The 19,185-nt window shown below is 46.7% G+C and overlaps 1 protein-coding gene across 6 annotated transcripts; it reads right to left on the bottom strand.

Moving 5' to 3' along the window:
• Positions 1-37: 37 nt before the first annotated feature.
• Positions 38-18,386, bottom strand: ROGDI (rogdi atypical leucine zipper). Of its 6 annotated transcripts, none has more exons than XM_088153167.1 (11): positions 18,251-18,385; positions 13,156-13,227; positions 11,688-11,770; positions 10,901-10,955; positions 8,790-8,870; positions 8,020-8,115; positions 6,823-6,921; positions 4,889-5,002; positions 2,361-2,410; positions 2,130-2,256; positions 38-786 (listed from the first exon to the last, which is right to left on the bottom strand). In XM_088153167.1, the coding sequence occupies exons 1-11, from the start codon at positions 18,293-18,295 to the stop codon at positions 745-747; spliced, it is 864 nt and encodes a 287-aa protein (XP_088009293.1). In that variant the 5' UTR covers positions 18,296-18,385; the 3' UTR covers positions 38-744. The 6 variants fall into 6 exon arrangements, with proteins under 6 accessions (XP_088009293.1, XP_025027406.1, XP_088009298.1 ...); XM_025171638.2 differs by lacking the exon at positions 18,251-18,385 and adding an exon at positions 14,481-16,003; XM_088153172.1 differs by lacking the exon at positions 4,889-5,002 and having other exon boundaries at positions 18,251-18,386.
• Between the last annotated feature and the right edge of the window lie 799 nt (positions 18,387-19,185).

Below are 19,185 nucleotides of genomic sequence, written 5' to 3'. Positions count from 1 at the left end.
TGTCAAGGGTTCTCCTCCAAAGACACAAAGCCATAAACCACAATAATCAGGGATATTTATTCCACACAAGATATAGGTGCAAGGAATGATTCACATATATTTAGCAGCAACTGAACCCCTTTGTTACCAAGACCACCCTGGTATGTCCTACTGCTTGGTGGCCAGAAATGGTTCCCTGGAAGACCTGATGAATAAGCAGTGCCTCTCTGCTTATAAAAAGTAGGTGGTAACCCACCACCACATCCAAAGACGTCCCTTAACGTTTCAAAGACAATGTTATGGAAATGAACAATCACTGTGGTGCAAAAGACTAGAAAAGGGGCTGGCAGGAGTGAGAACAAAACCCAAAATATGACAAGGATTAGCCAAGGAAGGAACAGGGAGTGTCCGCCTCTTGGCTGGTTTTTCTGGCCAGAGACAAGCGTAACACAGAGGCAGCATAACCTGCAATTTGTTCCCACTCTTGTTTTTAACCCCTTTTCCCCTTCCAACGGGGTGAGGTTTGACCAGTGTTTATTGGCTCAGCCTGGCTTTGATCCCATGGAAAGAAATGTACATACTTCTAAAGTGCTAATAAATAATGACATTCTGAATACGAAGATGCCAATGCCAGCCACTGCCTCCTACCCATCAGCTACCATGGAATGGTAGAATCCAGCGATTCCTCGCAGATATAGTTTATATTGTGAGGTCTTCGCGGGAAGGGAGTGGCTGAAACTGACTGGACCGCTCTTTGCGGGAGGATCAGTAGAGTCGGTAGTTCCAGTAGCCAGAAAAGACAGCGATCTGGGAAAAACAAGAACGCAAAAGGAGATCAGAAGCGGGTGTGTGGTCGGTCACTAGCTCAAGTTCTTTAGCAGGGTCAGATCTGCAACGGGAAACTTGTCATCGGCTGATGTTCCCCAAAAAGGAAGCACTGCCTTGTTTTTGGGCAAAGGAGCCAAAGGGGTTTTTTGCTTGGGTCCAAAGGGAGCTTTTTGCTCCTCTGAGCAGACACAGTTCTGGGAAATGGTGCCACTTCTTCCAACCCTATGAAGAATCCTAATAGGACAATGATAGTGAACATGGGGGTCTCTGGCTACTTTGGACTAGACAAGGAAATGCTGGAATACAGGCCAAATAGTTTGGGGGGGGGCTTGAAGCTCTTTCTTTCTAACCCTTCTTTCCCAGCAGAGTTTTCGTCTATCTCTGCATATTTTAATCAACATCGATGGAAGGTACTGACCACTGGAGAGCTCAGTTCTAGATGGGATCATAGCTTCTTTCTTTCCAAGAGTTAATAATTAATAAGTATACGGCATTGTCTTACAGCAGGGTGTCTGCAGGGTTTGGTCAATGGTGGCTACTATGGTGCAAAGCTCCGCCTCTTTTTTATGTGCATACAGGTGGGCGTTGATCCCACAGTCACAGCCACCATCTTTTTGGACCATACCTTGCAGACCCCTTGTAATGGTATGTGGGAAAGACCTTGGGAGACTGAGCCAAGAGATGCAGCCAAGGGAACAGATAAGAGACAGCACAGCCCGCAGCTGGATAATGGGTAGGGCAAGAGGCTCAGAAGGGACCCTCCCTAGCTTCTCGGGCTGAAAGGAGATCAGGGGAGAGATCATCTTTCAGACTTGCAAGATTGATGTCGGCCTTGCGGGGTAAACCAGATAAGAATCACAACCAGATGAGCTAATTCTACTTTATTGTAAAGCTACATTAACAGAATCTTGCAAGTCTGAAAGTACAATTCTCCCCCCGTGTCCTTTACAGCCTGAGAAACTAGGGAGGGTCCCTTCTGAGCCTCTTGTCTCACCCATTATCCAGCTGCGGGCTATGCTGTCTCTTATCTGTTCCCTTGGCTGCATCTCTTGGCTCAGTCTTCCAAGGTCTTTCCCACATACCATTATACCCCTCCCTTACACCTAAGTATGACCTTTCCTCTTTCTAGGGCAGCAGTGAGGGCAACATAGGGCAACATACATGTTGATGTCTTTTTAAAATCCCACGGATCAAACTTACAAAGCTTTGCACACATTGTAGAGCGCTGACTCCTGAAGCTACACGTGTCCAATGGTTATTTCAAGGATATATAACGGGAAAGCAAGAAACTTCCTTCAACAATTTCTCCCCATTCACCTCACCTTATCCTTGAGCTGCTGGCAAAGCTGAAGGGAGACAGTGAAGAAGACGAGGGCATCGTTCAGCCAGGGCACGACGCACTCTACCTTGTGCACATGGCTGACTTCATATCTTTGGTTACTGTACTCGCTGTGGAATGAGAAAGAAGCTGCTGCATTCGGGGAAGCGACACAGAAAAGACCCTCCTTTCTCCCATCAAGGCAAGCCCTCCAGCAAGCCACGATGGTACTTACAACATGGCCCCAGGGTTGTGTAGGATGGACCCTCCAGCTGGCCGGAAGTTCTGAAAAAGAAGAAGCGCCAGTCACAGAACCCAGTGTCTATGGATTCGGTGTTGCCTGGCAAACCTGCCTAGGCTATGCTATTGTCAGCCCCAGGAGGTAGACCAGACCAAGAAACGAACTCCACAGGAAGACGAAAACTACTTTTATTGTAGCTGGCTGTGAGAACTGAATCTTGCAAGTCAGACTGCATTGAACCTTCTCTTCCTCCTTATCGTTCAGTGAATTAGGGAGGTGTCTGTCTGAGCCGCTTCCAAGTCTTATCTGTCCGTTTTGGACTTAAAATATGTTTCAGCCCCCATCTCCCAAGTAATGGATCTTGCATATCTCCATCAAGATCATCTTCTTAAGCTACGAGAATAAGAGGTAACATTAGAAGAATCAGGAAAGAGGTCAGGACAGGAGACTTGTACCATGGTACATTGATGTACCATCAAGTCCTTTTCGACTCCTAATGACCACATAGATAGGTTTTCTCCATGGTAGGACAGGAAAAGATCTACTCAAATCCATGCCCCACGTGGGTTTCTAACTTCTATCATTCCCAGCTAGTATAGTCTTCATCAATTTCTTCTACTTCCTACTGCTAAAATGAGAAGATTGACAGCATGGGTGCTGCCTCCCACCAGTTTCTGCCCAATCAGCCAAACATTCTGCCTCTCAGTGAGAGCCAGAGTGATGAAGTGGTGAAGATGTTGGTCTGGCACCAAAGAGAGCCAAGTTCTAGTACCTGCTCAACCAGAGAAGGCTCCCTGGATGACTCTGGGCTATAACTCTCTCTCCCATTGGCTAGTCTCTCCACTTCACAAGATTTTTATTGTTGGGGGGAGGATGGAGAGAAATGGGAAATCAAGAAATAGCAAAAATGATAGTGTGGGAACGAATCCATGGTTTGCACTAAACAACAAAACAAAGAGAGCAGTAGCTGCCCAGCATGTTCAGTGACCAAAACAGAAAACCAGCTGTGTTATCTGACGTAAGTTAGTTTCATTCTGTAAGAGCCATAGTGGTGCAAAAGTGACTGCATTGGATTAGGAATGAGAAGACCCAGGTTCAGCCTTGGAAGCTCACTGGGTGTCTGAGCCAGCCACTGCCTCAGCCCAACCTGCCTCCCAGATTGTTGGGGAAAAAACAGGAGGAAGGAGCTGGTTGCCTTGAGTTCCTCAACCAAAAGGTAGGTGGAAAAAATGAAAAAGAGGGAGCCGTTTGGGCATTAAGTCCAAAATTATTTTAAGAAGAGGAGGGTTATCTGGCTACACACCACCTCCTGCTCACACCTGGGCAAGGACATGTCGGAACCCCAAGATGGTGGCCCACACAGGATCCTCTGAGCCATTCAGCCTCACTCCGTGACACAAGGCTTGACTAGAGATAAGCTTCTATGTAAGAGTGTCTGACCACAGTAAGGAAGGAAGGACGGAGGAAATCCGCCTAATCCAGAATTAGCCCCCAAAGATCAGCTACAAGCAGCTTGGTTGCAATACATTTGCAGGGACTCCAGGCTTAATTCTGAGGAATCCACCAACTGATAGAAAAAGGAACATAAAGCCTTTGATCCCTGTTTTTCAGAGAGTAAGATTATGTCTACTCCAAAGCTTTGTAAAATCCCCCTCTTATGAGCTGACTTATCAATGGAAGTTTAACCTAACTTTTTTTTTTTAATTAAAATGTAAACGGTTTGAAATTTGTTAATAACCTATTCTGGTAGCATGTCCATTCTACATCAGTGAATACAAAGAGTGTATTTACTGTCTTTCGGCAACTCAAGTAAGACCTTATCTGTGTCAGCATTTCCTATTTCATAAAGAGCAAGTGACAGAAACAACAAACTCTGGCTAGTTCATCAGAGATTAGTTAATGATCTTTCACAACTTTTGGCAATGCCGGATTGATGTCAAATGCAAAACGTTCGTGCAACTTCTTCTGAAGCTCATCCACAACTTACTTTTGACCAAGGTTCACATCACTGAAAATCTACCAGAAATGGGCCCCTTCTGTAAAGGGAAGAAGAACAGGAGGAAGAGCCGCTACCAAGGCAACGGTCAGATAAGAGAGGCTTGAGCTCGGGCCAAGAAAGTAACTTGAGAAAACATCTCAGATAAGCCTCTCTGTAGTTCAGATGAAGAAAAAGGGAGGGAGGCGGAAGCACATTCAGACTTGCAAGATTCTGTCACTAGGGCTGTTGGAATCAAAGGAGTCCTGACTTATATGGCATGGGTTTCTTAGTCTGGCCTACCAGGTAGGGCTGACCCCTTCATTGAAAACACAGCACTTCCTTCAAGCCAGAAGGTGCCTTGCCAACTCTCCCCAGAGTTTCGGTAACATAGAAGCACCAGTCTGGGGGCAGGGGACGGGGTTCTATTGTTGGGAGGAACTGACGCTGACCTCTCTAGTGGTGACAAAAGAGAGCTGCTGCTGTGAGTAGACAACGATAGCAAAGAGTCTAAGAGTGTCCTGTGATGTCCCTGCTGTTTCCATACCTTTGTGGAATTGGGCTGCAAAGGGTGCAACTGATAGACAGTTAAGCAGAGCTTATTTAGGTTGATATAGAAATTGACCAGGATATCTGAAGGCAGAGCTGGAGTGAACATTTTCTGGAGAGAGAGAGAGAGAGAGAGAGAGAGAGAGAACAAACACAGTGTATTAAATATAGTTATCCTTGGATCTATTTATTTTCTATTTATTTAAGATTATTGTATATTGTAATTTTAATTTATTTTAATTGTTCTGTAAACCGCCCAGAGTCATTTCAACGAGATGGGCGGGGACAAATTTGATATATAAATAAAAATAAATAAAATAGTGTGATTTCTATAAAAGCTTTGTAAGCCATCTTCTAGCCCAGTGTTTTTCAACCTTGGCAACTTTAAGATGTATGGACTTCAACTCCTAGAATTCCCAGCCAGCAATGCTGGCTGGGGAATTCTGGGAGTTGAAGTCCATACATTTTAAAGCTGCTGAGATTGAGAAACACTGTTCTAGCCCCATGGCAGTTGCCAATCAAAGATTTATAATGGATCTGTTTGGGCATCACACTGAGCCTGGGTTACTGGGAAATCTGTGGACGTTTGCTAGCAATACCCTCGGGGAGCTGTGCTAAGACGCTGGAGGATTATGCTGGAAAAAGCTTTGTAGAACTCTTGAAGGTGGAATTCTGGGGCTGGAAAAAGCTGGGTAACCGCCAGATATTCGTGAGCTACCGTTTTGTTCTGCGTCACTAAAGGGCTGATATAGGCAGCATTTGTTTATCACAGGCAGGAGTGTCTCCCAGGCTATGGTCATAAAAGTCAAGATGGGAGCTGTGAAGGTATGATTGAAGTGCCACTTAGTTTTAACGCAACCCACCTAAAAAAACCAGGCAGAGCTTCAACTGCACCATTGCAACTGAAAACTTGACTTTTTTGACCACACCCTGTGGATACCCCTGACTGCAGAAATAGCAACCTTGGCCCACATCCTTGGTCACCAAACCTCTTCTTTGTACGCCCCAAGCCACCTTTGACCACAGCTGCTGAAAACGGGTGGCAGAATTTCCTAGCATTTTGAGGTGGGGAACATTAAAAAAAAACCAAAAAAACTGTCCTGTAAACTGTAAAATAGACTCAATGTAAGCAGGTGGTAGCATCAAACTGGACTTGGCTGCTTAAAAAACAGGTGAATAGGGTTAGGCCCAACACCAAGAATACAACATGGACATCTCCATGAAGAAATCAAAGTCAAGCTTAACTTGAGGGAGGTTTACCTTTACCTGATGTGAAAAGCAAAACTGAACCTAAACCAAACTTTCCACAGAAACTCAATTCTCTCTCCCCCGCCCTGAAAATTTATTTATTATTTATTAAATCAATTTATATTGGAGCCTAGGCGACTCCAGGCGGCGTACAACAAAGCTAAAAAACAGTAAAATGCTTTAAAAATACATAAAACAAAATAAAACAGAGAATAAAAGGAAATTAAAAATAAGGGAGCCACCTCACTAATACCTCCGTCCCCTGGGATCCCCAGGTGTGCTGGCATAACCAAGTATTGAGGAACCTCTGGTTACACACCTCCTGTTAGCCCCATGAGGTAGACCAGACCAGGAAATCAGCTCCACAGGAAGGCTAGAACTACTTTTATTGAGATTGGCTAGAATAACAGAATCTTGCGAGTCTGATTGTGCTGGACCTCCTCCTCCTCCTCCTTATAGTCCTATGAATCAGGGAGGTCTCTACTTGAGGCACTTCTGAACATTATCTGCTGGTTGTGGACTTCAGACGTGTTTCACCCCTCGCTGCTTTGTTAATAGAGCTCACATGTCTCCATCAATGCCATCTTCCTGATTCTTTATACCTTCTTCAACTTTACCTTGACTCCCTACACACCCCAACATCAATTTTTCTCACCATCCAAAGGTTCCCCCACCCCAACTTACCGTGAGTCCACTGGCAGCGATCTCTGGTAAGCTCAGAGTGGCGGGAGTGGTGAGTCGATTCCGGGCTCTTGTCAGCTGCAGCATCACAGCATCCATCAGCTGGGGTGGAAAAAAAACAGCACACAGAGCTTTGTTTAGGTTGATCTGGAAATGTGGTTGCTCTCGGCTACACAAGGTAGCCCAGACCAGGAAATCAACTCCACATGGCGGTGAAAGCTCTTGAGATGGTCACAATAACAGAATCTTGCAAGTCTGATTGGGCTTCACCTCCTCCTCCTCCTTATACTTCAGTGAATCAGGGAGGTGTCTGCCTAAGCCAAATATTATCTCATTCCTCTAGATTTAAAAAATGTTTCAGCCCCTTTTGGTTAGGCAACAGCTCCCGCATGTCTCATCAAGGTCATCTTCCTTGCTCCTGCAGTTGCAGAGATCCGGCCATACAAGGGCAAAGGGGTTAAGACTACACTGGCTCTCAAACTGCTTTGGAACTTTCAATTATTAACGTATGCACAGCCTATTTCTTGCCTAAGAAGTCAATCAAAAATGTGTGATCTGAGTCCTATGTAGAGGTCCTTCTTATAGCAGATATTGCTATCTTGCTTCAACAAAAAAATCTGGACAATGCTGGCTGGGGAATTCTGGGAGTTGAAGTCCACACATCTTAAAAGTTGCTGAGGTTGAGAAACACTGGCCTAGATGTTGTTGTTGTTAGGCCACTCACCCAACTTTTATCATGGCACTCAGGACTTTCTTTGTGGGTGAGAACTGGATATTGAACAGGAACAAGAAGAGCATCAGGGAGTTGATCCAGACTCACAACATTGCAAAGATCTCAGCTGAGGTTGTTTGTGAACCTCCTCCACCAACCCTGACTCTGCTGACCAGAAACTTTGCCAAGATTGAGGTGGCAGTACAATGTTGTTACCAAGGAGTTCTGTCTTAAGCAATCAATAATCTCATCTAGTCTTGTACTCCAGCGGCAGTTTTAGAAAGCATCTAGCAGAGGTCCTTCTTGATCCATCTGCCGTAGGACCTTGATGACAAAATGCAGAAAACTGTATTTGGGACACGATACATCATAAACTGGGTTTCAGAACAGCTAAAACATTCTCTCATCTGAAAGACTGATGGTTTGAAAGATAACGGGTGCAAGTCCAATTCTGGATTGTGCAGTGGGAAGCAGGACCCTTGGCTCACCTTGAGAACCTCGCATCCTGTCTTGAACTGATAATTGGCACTCCGGTTGGTAAGCAGGTAGACTGCTTGGTTGACGTGATTCCTGGCATCCTGAATCTGAAAGAGAAAAACCAAACAGGATTAGCAAATGTATTAAGCATGGAGAAAAGAGGATTCCAAGCCCTTCTCTCTTGTCTGGATTCTAAACTTAACAACCCTGAAGTATGGCTTATATATTCTCAAGGACTAAAACTGCATCCTTTTGACCAGGATAACTTTCTCCAAAACTAAAGCCTAAGTGTTCCCAACCAATATAGGCAGTTTTTATGAGGTTAGAGGCCACTGAAGCAGGATAGAGCTGCCCTCCGGCTGATTTGGAAACAAATCAACGTATCTGTTATGCCCAGGAGAAGAAGCCAGGAGGTGTTGTGTCAACACTTCCCTACATGCTGAGGTCTCTGCAGTTTGCTTACTAGACAGTCTAAAACTCTGTGGTTCCTACAACTTGTAGGTCTAACCTTGATCTCCTTTTCACTGATGCAGATAATTCAAACACAGAGCTCCATTTTCCCATCACTGGTTTAAAACAAAAAAAAATGTATCACGGCATTCGGTTCTTGCAGTAGAGAGTTGAGAAAGCATTGGGGAGAGAGCCATAGAATAATTTGGGGAAAAAGCTGGAAGCTTCACATGTTCTGTTTTCTCTCGTTTTTTCACTCCCAAGAAACAACGTCCCCCGATTCCTTTCAATGGGAAGAGAAATCCACCAAGTACGAGGGTGTTCAACGTACCTGCTGTAGTTTCCATTGTTTATCATCCCGGAAAGCAAAGTGCACCAGTTGGTTATTTCTGGGCATTTTCAAGTTAATATCCTGTGAAAGGGAGAGGAGAGGAAAACGCACAGGTTCCCTTTCAGAATTCAGATTCAGCAGAAATTCTCCTGTCTAATTTCTAATGGGGGAAATCAAATCCCAAACCCTCCGGCACAAAAGCACCAATCTATTTCTAACACGGGTCAATAGAACACACCAGAAGGATGTTGAAGAATCCACAGCTGGGGCCAGCCCTGATACGGGGAACGATGGCTCTGCAGGCAGAGAGAGACCCTACTTGATCTGGTGCCTGGGCAAAATTATTAACCAGGGGATTTTATTATGCTTAAGCCATGCAACTTGGGGATCTGCTTCATCCGTTTATATTATCAGGAAGAGTGCGAAATCTTGGCTATGCCAGGTGGCCGGATGGGGGCTTGCACCACTGGAATTGGCTTGTGGGGTAATTGCTTCTACCCCCGTGTCATCTTGAATGTTTTTAGCCTTTTTTAGGTATATGATCTTTTTATATAGTTTGACTTTTTAACTCATTAATGTGGATATTTATATTTTTAACTGTTTTCGGGTTTTACTTTAATTGTGAGCTGCCCAGAGTCACCCTCTAGGGGAGATGGGCAGCATACAAATTTAATAAATAAATACATAAATTATTGTGCCTCTCTGCCCTACAAATCCATTGAATGGACCCGCTTCCTTTTAAACTCATGAGCCTTAGGGAAACTTCAGCGCCATCAACAGTTTTGTTTCGGAGTCACACTTGGGTCAGATCACAGGGCTAGTTCTACCTCCTGACGAGCTCAAGGTCACAAACATGACCCCAGCTTTGTAATCATGCAAGTGCCGTCATTATGTCCCCATATCATGGCATGATTAGGGTCCCCTCTCCCCACCACAAATGGTCAAGTTGCATTTAGTTCTGGACACCGCACTTGAAAAGGAGACACGGAAACTCAAAAAGGTTCAGCGAAAAGCAACGAGGATGACCAGGGAAGAAGAAATTAAGTCCTACAGAATAGGCCGAAGGACCGGGGCCCATTGAGCCTTGAGAAGATGGGGGCAGATGTGACAGTCCTTTTCAAATACCTGAAAGGACGCCAGAAGCCCGCTCTTGTTCCATGATCCAGGACACAGAAACAACAGACCGATGTCCCAGAAGGCAGGTTTCAATTCAATATTTGGAAAATTTTCCAAGTAGTAACAGCTGTTCAACAGGGAGGTGATTATCTAGAGGAGTGTTTCTCAACCTTGGTGGCTTTAAGATGTGTGGACTTCAATTCCCAGAATTCCCCAGCCAGCCATGCTGGCTGGGGAATTCTGGGAATTGAAGTCCACTCATCTTAAAGTCGCCAAGGTTGAGAAACACTCATCTAGAGAAAAGGTGGGCTTTGATGGATGTGTTCATGCCTAGGTTAGGGAGTCACCTGTCCGGGACGCTTCCTTGGAATTCCCGCATTAAGAAAGGGGCGAGACTAGCTGACCTCACTGGTCCCTTCCAACTAAACAGGCTTTTGCACATGCTAATCCTGGCCCGTTTGAACTGCTGCAACCAGACAACTGATGCTCTCGTGTGGGCACAATTCTTATCAATCCCTGAGGATATTTAAAGTTACCCAACCTTTTAAGACTGGTCCTGTTTGGACACTGTCCTGAGGCCAAAAGGCCAAATTCACCTGGGGAATGCACACCTCCCCAACATCTGCCCAGCGTGCTCTTCAGCACCAGGGTTTTGCCGCTCGGCTGGCCGGAAACGAAACCAAAGTCAAAAGCAAGCGTGGTGCCCGGATGAGCGAACGTTTGAACCAGGCTCTTTCTGAGAAGGGGCGTGGGCTGGATAGCAAGCAAAGAACAGCAGAAATGTTTTCTGGAGCTGCATCGGCAAGGCTGGGCCTTCTGCTCCTTTGAAAAACAGGCTCGGGGTAAACAGATGCCAGAGTGCTGTTTGGCTGATCATCCTAAGCAAGCAAGGAGCTGGGATCCCCAGAGATCTGTCAAGAGGTAGGGAGGGAGATGAGAGATCCCAGGGGTACCCTCCTTCCCTCGCCAGCACAGAAAGCTTGCACTGAACTCACCGCCTGGCACAGGGCATCTCCCTGGAGGGTTAGAATTCCCTTCACCTGGTCAGCGCTGAAATAAAGACAGTGTATTAATGGGGCAAAACAAGGCACCCCTGAGTCCACCACCCCCTGCCCTGCACACAAGCAATGCAACAGATGGACAATGCACTTTAAAGCCATCTGGAGGTATTGGGAGCATCTGGTTTCAGCCAGCTTTGGGGGCACCAGCAGTGGGTAAGAAGCAGGTGCGATTCTCGTCCAAGCAGGGTTAATCTGATCTAGCAACCCGGGCTCTGTTGGCTCTCGAGACAGGAGCTCCTGGTGGTTGTTTTCACAACAGGAAGGTGAATCTAAAACAGGCCTGGTGAGGGATTTGATGATGAAATGCATGCTGGCTTAAACACATTAAAAAAAAAAAGGGGCTGAAAGTCTTTGGTGGCAGCTTGTTGATCTCCTCTGTGAGGAAGACTGGCTGAATGTTCTGCTTAACAATCCCCAGACACCGGAAACAGATGGAAGGCCTCTCAGCCAGGGCGTTAATTCCCTCTCCTACAGCAGAGTGCACCAAACCGGCAGCCCTGATCTTCTCCAGCAGCTTGGAGGAGAGTCGCTGCTCCTGATCCAGAGAAAGCTGCCCCCCCAATTTTGGCAGAGGTTTCAAGGGGCAGCAGGAAGCGGGAACTGTTTGGAAGAGTCTCTAAGCTTTCCTCCCTCTGGCTGGCCGAACGTGGCTCATCCTGCTTCGTCTCATCTTCCTGCCTGCTATGAAAAAGCCGGTCACCTACCAAGGCCCTCTACCTACTTGGAAGTGCCCAGGATGAAGTTCTCCTGCTTGACAGGCCCCTCTGAGCTGCTCACTGGCAAATTAAACCGATGAGAAGCCTCCTGGATGAGAAAAGAGAGGAAGAGGATCAGTGCCAGGGGCATCAGCCACTCCAAGTATTTCTTTTCCCCCCCGAGTCAGAATCTAAGAGCAGAAAAACACCATCCTGTTGTCTGAAAAAACAAAGCTGAGGAGGCAAACCATCTATTCCAACCCCGCTCCCGTGAGCAATCAGCAGGCACTTCACAGCTCCTCACTGCGGCCAAGTAAATTCAACTCATGGATTCAGATGGGCTCTAGGTCCACTAAATCAATATTATAAATAAACCATTAGTCCACTTAGAAATTCCACCCAAGTAACTTCACCCACCCACGGGGACACAACGTAGCAGGCAAAGAAAGGAGGGAAAGGAGTCCAGCTTCAAAGCACGCAAGAAGCAAAAACGCATCTCTCTGGAACTCTTTAAAGCAGCCGTGTCCTTCCCCAGGATGCGGCGGCTGCTGTAAAGGGCGGTCGCATCATCCTAGGGAAAGATTTGTAACGAGTAGCAGACAGGGGTTCCGTTTGTGAGCTCCAAAGCACCTTTTTCCTAATGATTTTCAAGGTGCTGTATGGCCACATTTAGAGGCAAGGCGTGCGTGCTGGCCTAACCCTGCACTGGTGAAATCTATACCTAGCCCTAACCAGCAGCCATCAGATCAATACCCTGTCATCCTATTACAGGGGAGGCAATTAGGGGTGCCTAGCTCTTGGGATTCAAAGCAGAAAAGATCCTTTGAAGGAGACACAGGGATGCTTCCGACACCTGCCCTTAAAGGAGCTGTGCATTTTCCTGGGGTTGTGCATTCTCAGGGAAGATGTATTTTGAGTTGAGGAGCTGTTGAAGAGGCAGTCATAGGTCATCACACCTTGCGGGCATCTCCTTTGCCCAAATGTGTATTTTCCTGGGATCGTATGGCGACTGTGCAAGCCCAAGAAAAGGCACCTCTTCTTTAAGAGGGACCGACAGATACCACAAGCGCACTCGTGTCCCACTTCAGAATAGCTGCACATCATTTCAGTAACGGCAATCAAAAAGCAGAGCCCACAGCAGATCTGAAATCCTCCTGGGGGAGGCCCTGGAAATGGCTGTCAAATACCAAAACAGGGGGGAAAAAATCTAAAAGGAGGGATAGGGTGAGGTTTTTTTTAAAAGACTTTTTTATATACACTTTGTTTTAATATGTATATTTTAAATATCTTCTAGCTTTTCATAACTTTTCTTTTAGATCCCTTTTAGATATATGTTTTTTAAAATTTTATATCTGCTGTTATCATTCTGGAGTATTTTCTATGCTTTTTAAACTGACTGCACCCCACCCTCCTTATGCTGGTCTTTGACCATAATAAAGATTTTGATTTGACTTGACCAAAACTGGAAGACAGATTTTTCCTTTTCGTAAGCACCTTCAGGATCTCTTGCAGCTGACGAAGGACGGAATGAACTTCTTCTCGTAAAAGCCATTTAAACTCTTCTTCCTGAGTCGAGAGAGAGAGATCAAGATCGGCGTGATTACTGCACCTTTCTGGGAAGCATATTAAAATTGGGAGTCCACAGCACAATGGACTGAAAGGTTTCATAAGATGCCACTGAATATTTATTGGATTTTAAGCTGCACCAGAACCAAATTTAGCTGTGGGCTATGCATGTGCTGAAAATAGAATGCATCTCGTCTGGGTAAGACATTAAATAAACTTAGCAGAAGCAAAGGTATTCTCCAAAGAGGGAGATATAAGAGAGTCAGTGTAACATGGTGGCTGAAGTGTTCAAGATCCAGGTTCAAGTCCCCGCACAGCATAATGATATGTGGGAATGACCCTGGGAGACAGGAGGAAGAGCCGCAGACTAGATAACCGGCAGCTGAGCCCGCAGAAGGAATGGGGACATGGCAAACGTCTCAGAAGGGACCCTCCCTAGTTTCTCGGACTGTAAAGGCGATGGGGGAGAAATGTACTTTCAGACTTGCAAGATGCTGTTCATGTAAGGTTGAGAAACACTGATCTAAAGGCACCAGGTACAAAGCTTGCAGAGGCTGCTGCAACTGCCTTCCTGCCTTCGCAACATGGCAAAAACAGAACAAAGCCCCACCGTTCCTAGTTTAGAATTTCCAACAGAGAAACTGGGCTATCCCTGTAAAAAATCTTAGAAAGGGACCCGTCCCTTGAAAAAAAGGAGGAAAAAACCCGCTGTCATTCAGAATTCTGGAGGGAGAATCTGTGATGTTTCCTTTGTGTGTGTGTCTGTGTGTGTGTGTGTGTAAATTTTTAACTGAGTTTCAGAAAAAATTAAAGTACAGAAAATCAAAAAGAAAAGAAAAAAATAACAAAAGAGAGAAAAGTACGGAAAAAGTAAAGTAACTTCCGACTATCTTTGAGACAGGCATAGGAATAAAATACATTCACCTCTTACTCCAATATCTAAAAATTCACATAATAAAAACTGTCCTTTGCTCTAACATTTAAAAAGATTACAAAATAAGTCTATATCAACAAGGAATATAAATAAAATAATACAAGGTATTTCTCTAACTATAGAATACATCAGTCATCAAATCCCAAAATCAAAATTTCATTTTCTTTGTGCGTATCTCAAGTAAAAAGTCCAAGAGTAGTTTCCAAAGAGGAACAAAACCAGACAATGTCCTTTCTTTGATCAAAGTTGTCAGTTTTGCCACTTCTGCAATCTGTAGTGTTCCCAATGATCGGGAAGGCTTACCTTTAACCCAACTCACCTCCCACCTCCTCTCTTCTGTAGGAACATCTCTCATGTTTCAGAACGTGCTCCAAGCTCTTATAGGAGATCCAGCTTTGCTCTTTAACAAACACAGCAATTTTGGGGGGGAGGTGGGGGTGGCAGAATTCCCACCCATGGAAAAAGGCTGAGTTTGGCCAAAAAGCAATGACACCAACTCGGAATGGAGTAAAAACCAAGTTATCTACCTCGGAATAAGTCTACAAGCTACCAATGGCTGCTGGCTTAAGGGCACTGAGAAGTCCTTAAAGGACAATGGAATTACTTTAGCAAGGTTTCCTTCCAAGGGCACCTTGACCGTTCTTCAGCTGGCAAAGACAAACAAATTCCTGCAGGAGCCTGTGATTTATTCACTTTAAACATCACTTTAATCATTAACTTGCACCTATATTCACAAGACTGCTGTCCTTTAATTTGAAGATGGATGACCCTGGGAAGGAACAAAATATTAACTTCAGCCATCTCTCTCCTCTCTCTCTCACTTGCATCTTCCCATTTGCATGCCGGTGCCCACTTGCCCGTATCTAGTCCGTTTCTGAACGAATCAGAACACACCAGGGAGGCATCTGGAAGGTATTTCCCGGGGGAAGAACCTGTTTTTTTTTTTTTTTAAATGAAGCAGGTTCAGATCTGATTAACACCTGGACTTGCAGGAAATCCCAGGCTGTAGATCAGACTGGAAAGTAAAAAATTAAAAATCCCAGGATAAAAAAGAGAAGACGACGTGAATAACAAACCTCTTTTGTATTGCCTTGGAGGAAAAATAATTTCCCCATAAAATCTTTCATATTCTTTACACCAGGGTTTCTCAAGGTTGGCTGGGGAATTCTGGGAGTTGAGGTCCAGCCATCTGACAGCTGCCAAGGTTGAAAAATATTTATATATTTTCAAATTTGTCACCACCCATCTCACTGTCACAAAAACACAGCTTTATACAATTCTCTCTCCATAAGAATTATTTTAGTAAGTTGCCTTTGCTGTTCCAAAGCTCCTGGACCAATTTTAGTGATTGTCTGTAGAAAACAAGGACTGTCTGTACAAATAAGACAACACTTACTGTACCTTCATTGTCTACTCTCAGACCAGAATGAGGTCAGTAATAGATAAGTGTACACAGGACTTGCCAAGATCACAAAAAACACACAAAGAACATTTGTTAGAAAAGAGGCCTCGCGTGATTTAGGCAAGAACGTTAAGTTTGGCTTCCCCAATTTAACATAATGAAAGACATCCCCTAATCACATTTGACTACATACTCCGTAGCTGACAAATAATAAAGCCGTTTTCTAGAATCCTGTAGAACGGACGGCATCATTCCAGGCTAGTGGTGAGGAAGGAAAATGCTTCGGTGTGAATAGGAAAAAAAACGACTTGGCTAGGAGGATCCAAGAGGCAGTGTGGTACAGTGGTTAAGGAACGGAGAGATTCACTAGATGCTTTCGGCCAGTCATCCTCTCTTAATCCAACCCAGTGTTTCTCAACCGTGGCCGCTTTAAGCTGGGTGGACTTCAACTCCCAGAATTCCCCAGCCAGCAATACTGGCTGGGGAATTCTGGGAGTTGAAGTCCACCCAGCTTAAAGCGGCCAAGGTTGAGAAACACTGGTCCAACCCAATTCCCAGGGTTGTTTGAGGGGCAAAGCAGGCTTGTATCGCACATGTCGAGGTGTAAGAGAATCCCAGATAAAAACGCAATGCACATATTGACTAGATGGCTCTATCATTTACAACTTCAAGGTAAAAGCTGCACATGACGGAAAGGAAGAAAAAAAAAAGGGAAATTAAACCACGTTCCTTCCCCCTTGTCAGGATGAAATCCACCAGACTGAAGGTTCCCCTGCTGAATCTAACATTGGCCAGGTCAGAGGTCTCTGCTGCATCAGTCATTCTGATCCACCCACCTCATCTTCTTTCCTTTGCAGACCCCCAATGTATCTTCTCCCCCTTCCCAACCCCCAATATATCTTCTTCCCCTTCCGGACCCCCAATATATCTCCTTCCCCTTCTGGACCCCAATATATCTTCTCCCCTTCTGGACCCCAATATATCTTCTTCCCTTTGCAGACCCCCAACATATCTCCTTCCCCTTCCAGACCCCCAATGTATGGGGCAGCAGCAAATTCCACAGAGATGGCGCCCTCCAGCCCACGAAGCAGAATGGAGGGGGGAGGCATATGCTTCCCCACTTCCCATCCCCTTCAATCTGCCGCTGCTGCATAGCTGGAGAAAAAGGAAGGTATTATGCAATATTTATCTCCTGTTCTTCCTTCAGTGCCTGGGGAGCGGCTCTACGTTCCATCCGACGCCGATGCTCCCAACCGCCCTGTATGAGAGCTGACAGATCAGCCTACAGGGAGTTACAGGCAGACCTCGGAGATATGGCGGGTTCGGTTCCAGACCACCGCAATAAAGTGAGCATCGCAATAAAGCGAGTCACATGAATTTTTTTTGGTTTCCCACTGCACCTTAAAGTTCTGTATCCCCCAGACTGTAGTCTATTAAGTGTGCATTATGTCTAAAAAAATAACATACATGCCTCAGTTAAAAAATACTTTATTGCTAAAAAATGCTAATCATTATCTGATAGACTTGCTTGACACAGGGTTGCCACAAACCCTGAATTGGTTAAAAAAAAAAAAGCAATATCTGCAAAGCGCAATAAAGTGAAGCACAATAAAACGAGATATGCTTGTACTTTAAGGGCTGGGAGGGAGAGAAGGATTAAAGGGTCCCCCAATCTTAGTATGGCATCTCTGTGAGATACAGAGTTCCCTTTTGCTGGGGAGAAAGAGAGTCGGTTTGGTGTAGGGGTTTAGATGCTGGCCTAGAAACCCAGTGGCGGTGAGTTCTAGTCCTGCCTTAGCCATGAAAACCAGCCCGTGACTTTGGGCCAGTTCCCCTCTCTCGGCCCAGCCCACCTCACAGGCTTGTTGTTGTGGGGACAGTGAGACTGGCCCCATCCTTGGCAGCTTCCTGGAAGTTCTTCAAAACACGGTTGGGTCCACAGGCTTGGGGATCTCAAGGAACTGGAGAATTGTTGCAACGGCCACACTGTTTGTAACATCGAAGATGCTCCCACTCAGCCTTTCTTAACCATACTGATTTTTTTTAAATGATGGAATGTTTTTATGGTTGTCCTTTACTGGACGCCTCCCAGGGTCACGTTTGTGAGATGGGCGGCTAAGCAAATCGGAAGAATCAAGAAACAAAACAGGAGGCGGGGGCATTAGGTTCGTTCACCGCCTTGAGGGGCCAGGAGGGACCCCAGAAGGGAGACCCCGGCTGCCCCCGGTGGATTTCAGCGGCCCAGATCCGGGAGCACCGGCCCCCCACTTTAAAATGAGGAGGGGGCCTTTGGACCCAAATTCGGGGCTCGCTTGGCTCCCCCCCATTGCAAACGGTGGGGCTTTTTTTTTGTGCCCCAAAGCAACTGTGGCTTGTCCAACAAACCAAGATTAAAGCAAACCCGGGCTTCTCCAAGCCTCTCGCGCCGCAGCCTACCTCGCAGGGGTGTGGGGAGGCCCCAAAGGACCCCAGGCCAGTCCCCGAAGCGCCGACGCCCCGCAGATCCCGCAAGAGGCGAATCCTACGCACGAAGGTTGGGAAAAGCGGCCAAAATATCCCCAGCGAGGACGTCACCCCCCAAGACGGTGACGTCATGCGCCGGGCCGTGACGTCACGCGCCCCCCTCCGTCCCTCTTCCCCTCCCCACAGCACAGCCTCAATTCCGGAACCGCCGCGCTCGGCCTCACCAATACGGCCCGCTCGGCCGCGCTCGCCAGCGCGGCCATCCTCATCGCCGCCGCCGCCGCCGCCGCCGCACCAGCGAGAGCCTCCGCGAGCAACGGAGCTGTGAGGCGTTGGCTCGCTTCCCACCCCCTCTCGCTCCTCATTGGGCGAGCGCGGCCCTCACGGGTGCTCCCATTGGCCGGGGTCGAGCCCGGCCCCGCCCAGCCGCCCGGGGCTCCTCCCACCGCAGCCGCTCTGCTTTTCAGCGCCGGTAGAGGCAGCGGGGGGCAAAGGGGCGTTTGGCCCTGGCGCGGGAAAAGGAGGCTTCTCACGGTCTCCCTGCACCCGCGCGGGGACGCCGCGGGAGGGGCGCTCGAGGCTTTTCCGAGCCTGGGAGGGAGTCTCCGCCTGCGGGGGCGCCTCTGCGGCAGCCGGGCCGGAGGAAGGCGGAGGGTCCTACCGGATCCTCCTCCTCCTCCTCCAGCGTCTGCAGAAAGAGCGCATCGGGGTTCTGCCCGAGCCGGGCGGCGCAGTCCGGCGGGCGCGTCGACGTCGCGCCCCCCGGTCGGCTGCCTCCCGCGCTGGGAGGTCAGCGGGGCTTCCTGCATTCACAGACCGCGGCTTAGATCGCGGCCCCCCTTCTGAAGCAGTCCTCGGCCGAATCAAATGCGGATGCGTCTACTTCCGTTTTACTAACACGACGTGCGAATACGGAACCAATGCCGATTTCGTTCAAATCCTTAAAAGGCAGCCTGGTAACCACGGCGAATGACTGGATGTCTGGGAATACCTGAAATAATCACCTTTGTGCAGAAATAATACTGTTTTGCTTTTCCTTCTTTAAAATACTGTGTGGTTCTTAAAAGAACTGAAATGTCTACAATGTCAGGCTTCCTTCTAATTTTTATTTTATATTAGTAGCACATTTATATATACAAATGATTATCCTTTGGGTTCT

Source organism: Python bivittatus, unplaced genomic scaffold (assembly GCF_059951505.1).
Source record: "Python bivittatus isolate LINGU-HERP-01145 unplaced genomic scaffold, Pbiv_v1 ctg000030_np1212, whole genome shotgun sequence".
NCBI lineage: Eukaryota > Metazoa > Chordata > Lepidosauria > Squamata > Pythonidae > Python > Python bivittatus.
Note: the sequence above shows the minus strand (reverse complement) of the source record. Positions and strands in the feature narration are given on the sequence as shown.

Excerpts from the sequence above, each read along its gene's own strand:
- ROGDI (XM_088153181.1), bottom strand. The coding sequence starts at position 11,275 with ATGCATTTCATCATCAAATCCCTCACCAGGCCTGTTTTAGATTCACCT. Across the intron at positions 8,116-8,789 it reads AACAATGGAAACTACAGCAG|ATTCAGGATGCCAGGAATCA; the intron begins GTACGTTGAACA and ends TTTCTCTTTCAG. Across the intron at positions 787-2,129 it reads GCCAGCAGCTCAAGGATAAG|ATCGCTGTCTTTTCTGGCTA; the intron begins GTGAGGTGAATG and ends TGTTTTTCCCAG.